Here is a 2,413-nt window from a genome sequence, read left to right as displayed (position 1 = left end):
CCTATGGTAATCTTCCAAGGAGCCTTGGAAGTACTTTTCCTGACTTTGGTGACTCCAGACCAGCCGCCACTCTAAAGGGGAAGGATGTGCCAGTTTGCTTCCACAAACAACCCTGGACATCGTATGGCAAGTCTACGGTATCCTGTGGCTTCTCTCCGAGTCAGAAAGGGCTCAGTTGTGGCTTTGTGCCTCTTAAGAATTCTTCAGGGGCAGTGCAGATGTTTAAGCCTACAACTAACTGGTAGAAAGGTTGGCAGTTCAAACCCACGCAGAGGCCCCTCAGAAGACAGGTCTGGCGGTCTGCTCCCAAAGGCCACAGCCGTCAAAAACTTAGAGGGCATCACGGAGAGTAGGATCTGGCCCTGGTATCGCACGAACTTACCTGCATTTGATTCTCGGAGCTGCAGGGAGTGCATTGCATACAATCACTTTTTAGATCTCCCGCCCCCAACTGTGTTACTAATGATTTCTTACCCTCACAAGTGCAATTGCTGGAGCCAGGAATCCCTTTTGTGTTTTTAAAGTTGCCATTTATTTGCTTATTTTACCGTGATTCGGGTGGAAGAATTTATCATTCAATGAAAATCTGTTTTAAAATAAGAGCGGCCTTCAGAATGATTTGCAGTGTACAATTGCTGGCTTCTTCAACGTCTTCGACCTCAGCTGCTGGACGTGACTTGTAGAAATCCTTCCGGGGCCCTTTGGTGGAGCCCTGGCTGAAGTACTAAACAGAATGTTGGTGGTCCAGGCCCAGCAGGTGTCACGTGGGAGAAAGCTGTGGCATTCTGCTCACCTGAACATCGCGACTTGAAAGTCCTGTGGGCCGTTGTGCGCTCTCCCACAGGGAATCATCTGGAAGGTATTGGATTTTGGTTTTTGTTTTCTTCTTTAAATGAGCTCTAAGGTTGCTGGTGTGTCTCTGTCCCTCACCCAGGTGACCCGCTCCGTTTCCATGCCCACTACATCGCTCAGTGCTGGGCTGGCGATGACGCCATCCCCATCCAGGACCTGGTCTCTTCTGGCCGCCTGGGCACCAGCGTCAAGAAGACCATGCTTCTCTGCTCGCCGCAGCCGGATGGTAAGGTGGTGTACACGTCCCTGCAGTGGGCCAACTTGCAGTGACTCCCAGAGCCTCCGATGACCTGGTGGCCGCATCGGCCGCAGGAGCGTGTGGAGACTCACCCCAGCTGATCTCCAGGTGGGAGCCTCCTGCACCCCCTGTCTCGCTCAGCGGTTACTTTCCTAGTCCAGGTTTTTAAACACTACAGCACAATGATGGCCTTACCTGTTTTGAAAAACTGATCATGTTATTTTTGTAGTTACCTGTTTGCAGTAACTGTTTTATCTCTTCACTTGCGAGTTTCTTGAGCTCGAAGACTGGGTTTCACTTGTCTCTTTTGCCAGGATATCTCAATAAACTTGTTGAATAAATAACTGGTCTGATGTGAATCCTTACAGCAGCCCTGCGAAGTATGGGTGTTTTCAATTGCTTTTACAGATGAGAGGGAGCTCTGGTGGCCTGGTGGTAAGGAGTTGTGCTGCCATTCCAAAGGTACTCGGTTCAAATCTTCATCTGCTCCCCAGGAGAAAGATGGGCAATGTCACTATGATTTTCCTGCCTCCAAAAACCCCCTAGAGGGTCATCTAAGAGTTGGTTCTGACTCAATGGTCCATAACAATACAGAGAAGAAAAGGGAGTGGAATTCTTGCCTTTTGAATAGGAGACCTGGGTTTGAAGAGGGAAAATCTTAGATAAGAGGGAAGGAAATTACTGACATGAGGGCACATGGCGAAGCAGTAGCAACTCTGGAATACCTGGCCTTCCTGTTTCCCCAAGTCTTTGTACTTGTTTGTTCTTTTGGCAGTCCGTGGGATATTCAGTGCTCTTCTCCAACACTACAGCTCAAAGGCATCGATTCTTCTTCTGCCATCCTTATCCATTTGAATTTCTCAAAGTTCCCTGTCCAGGAACTTGTTCTATCACTTTTGAATCATCTTCAGCAAGATTTCACTTGCATATGATCATGATAATTGTTTGATAGTTTCTGCTTCATCACTTTTGGTGCTGGAGAAGAGTATTGAGGGTACCATGGACTGCTAGGAAAACAGATTTATCCTGGAGAGGGTTAAACCAGGCGGCTCCCTTGAGGCAAGGATTCTGAGGTTCCGTCTGACATTCTTTGGACATGTTGTAAGGAGGGACAGGTCCTTGGAGAAGGACATCATGCTTGGGAGGGTGGAGGGACAGCGCATGAGGGGAAGACCCTCTATGAGATGGATTGATTCAGTGACTGGGGTAATCGGAGTGGGAGTGTCGGAGACAGTGCGATTGGCACAGGACAGAGCAGGGTTTAGGGCTGTTGTGCACAGGGTCGCTATGAGTCTCAAGCGACTCGCCGGCACATAACAACAA

The 2,413-nt window shown here is 48.9% G+C and overlaps 1 protein-coding gene across 1 annotated transcript in view; it reads left to right on the top strand.

Annotated features, from left to right (window-relative positions):
* TSEN34 (TSEN34 tRNA splicing endonuclease subunit) overlaps positions 1 to 1,122 on the top strand; it is a 4,466-nt gene extending 3,344 nt beyond the window's left edge. Inside the window, 1 exon segment of the mRNA XM_006903742.1 lies at positions 935 to 1,122. Coding sequence (XP_006903804.1) covers positions 935 to 1,122 — 188 coding nt within the window.
* The last annotated feature ends 1,291 nt before the right edge of the window (positions 1,123 to 2,413 follow it).

Source organism: Elephantulus edwardii, unplaced genomic scaffold, assembly GCF_000299155.1.
Source record: "Elephantulus edwardii isolate Elephantulus edwardi_28Jun2011 unplaced genomic scaffold, EleEdw1.0 scaffold00208, whole genome shotgun sequence".
Classification (NCBI taxonomy): Eukaryota; Metazoa; Chordata; class Mammalia; order Macroscelidea; family Macroscelididae; genus Elephantulus; species Elephantulus edwardii.
Note: the sequence above shows the minus strand (reverse complement) of the source record. Positions and strands in the feature narration are given on the sequence as shown.